Consider the following 1,111-nt stretch of genomic DNA (forward strand, 5'->3'; position numbering starts at 1 on the left):
CTAGCCAGGTGTAGTGGCACACGGCTTTAATCCTAGCATTCATTAGGCAGAGACAGGCAGATCTCTGTGAGTTTTAGTCCAGCCTGGTCTACATAGGGAGTTCCAGGACAGCCAACGCTATGTAATAAGACTGTTTCAATCCGCCCCCACCAAAACAAAACAAAAAAGAAAACCTTATACAGGTGTAGTGACCACACTTCTATTATCAGTTACAATGGGGGAGGGTGCCTGGAGTTCTCAGGCAGATTTTCAGTGTCTGAGTCCCCTCTGGTAGGGGGTGGGGCAGGGAAAGCAGTCCCTTCTAGCGCTGCCCATGAACCTTGCTACAATGCTTCTCTGCCCTCTGGTGGCAGGAGACAATCTCAGGGACGCTAGGCTGCCAGGTTGTTTGTCTTGTGCCCCCTACCCAATTTTTAACCCATTTTAGCCAAGATGGATGGGACTATGGTTCAGCAGGCTCAGGCCTGGCGGAGGGTCCTCGGGTAGGAGTGAGCAGGTCTTCAGGTGGCGGCTGTTGGGAGGTTGTTCGTGGAGGTGATTGGGAGGCTGCAGGTGTGGGCTGGAGAAGCCTCTATTAAAGGGGCGGGTGGCGCAGCGCCTGCGCTCCGGATGTCTTTTCGTGCTTTGGTTCTGTATGTGGCTTGCTGAGAGGGTAGTGAGGACCCACCATGGGGAGCGTGAGAGGCCTGTGGTCTTGGATGCTAGCTTTGCTCTCCTTGCCGGGTAAGCTGGCTCCTGCCTCTGGGCACAGGGAGGAGGCCAGGCGCTGTGGCTGTAGCTTAAAGTAGTCTTAAACGAGCTTCACGGCTCCGCATGGAGGTCTCCTACACCCGTAGGTGCAGAGGGCCCGCCTAACCGTAGATTGCCCAGCACCACACCACATTATCTACTTGTTTTAAGGTACAGGCTCTTTTCTAACCCGGCTAGGGCAGCAGTCACTCCAGCTCTGAGCCCGGGTTGAGGAAAAGCTGAAGAGAAGGGGCTGTGGTTAGCCCTGAGTCTGGTGCCGCCACAAGATTTAAATTTCATCCTGCCAGCCGGGCGGTGGTGGGGCACGCCTTTAATCCCAGCACTCGGGAGGCAGAGGCAGGCGGATCTCTGTGAGTTCGAG

At 55.4% G+C, this 1,111-nt stretch overlaps 1 protein-coding gene across 1 annotated transcript in view; it reads left to right on the forward strand.

Moving 5' to 3' along the window:
• Nucleotides 1-668: 668 nt before the first annotated feature.
• Astl (astacin like metalloendopeptidase) overlaps nucleotides 669-1,111 on the forward strand; it is a 14,282-nt gene continuing 13,839 nt past the window's right edge. Inside the window, exon 1 of the mRNA XM_005364433.2 lies at nucleotides 669-723. Within this exon, the coding sequence (XP_005364490.1) occupies nucleotides 669-723 (55 nt within the window). The remainder of the gene's footprint in view (nucleotides 724-1,111) is intronic.

The sequence above is a fragment of the Microtus ochrogaster genome (genome assembly GCF_000317375.1).
Source record: "Microtus ochrogaster isolate Prairie Vole_2 chromosome 14 unlocalized genomic scaffold, MicOch1.0 chr14_random_1, whole genome shotgun sequence".
NCBI classification, from domain to species: domain Eukaryota; kingdom Metazoa; phylum Chordata; class Mammalia; order Rodentia; family Cricetidae; genus Microtus; species Microtus ochrogaster.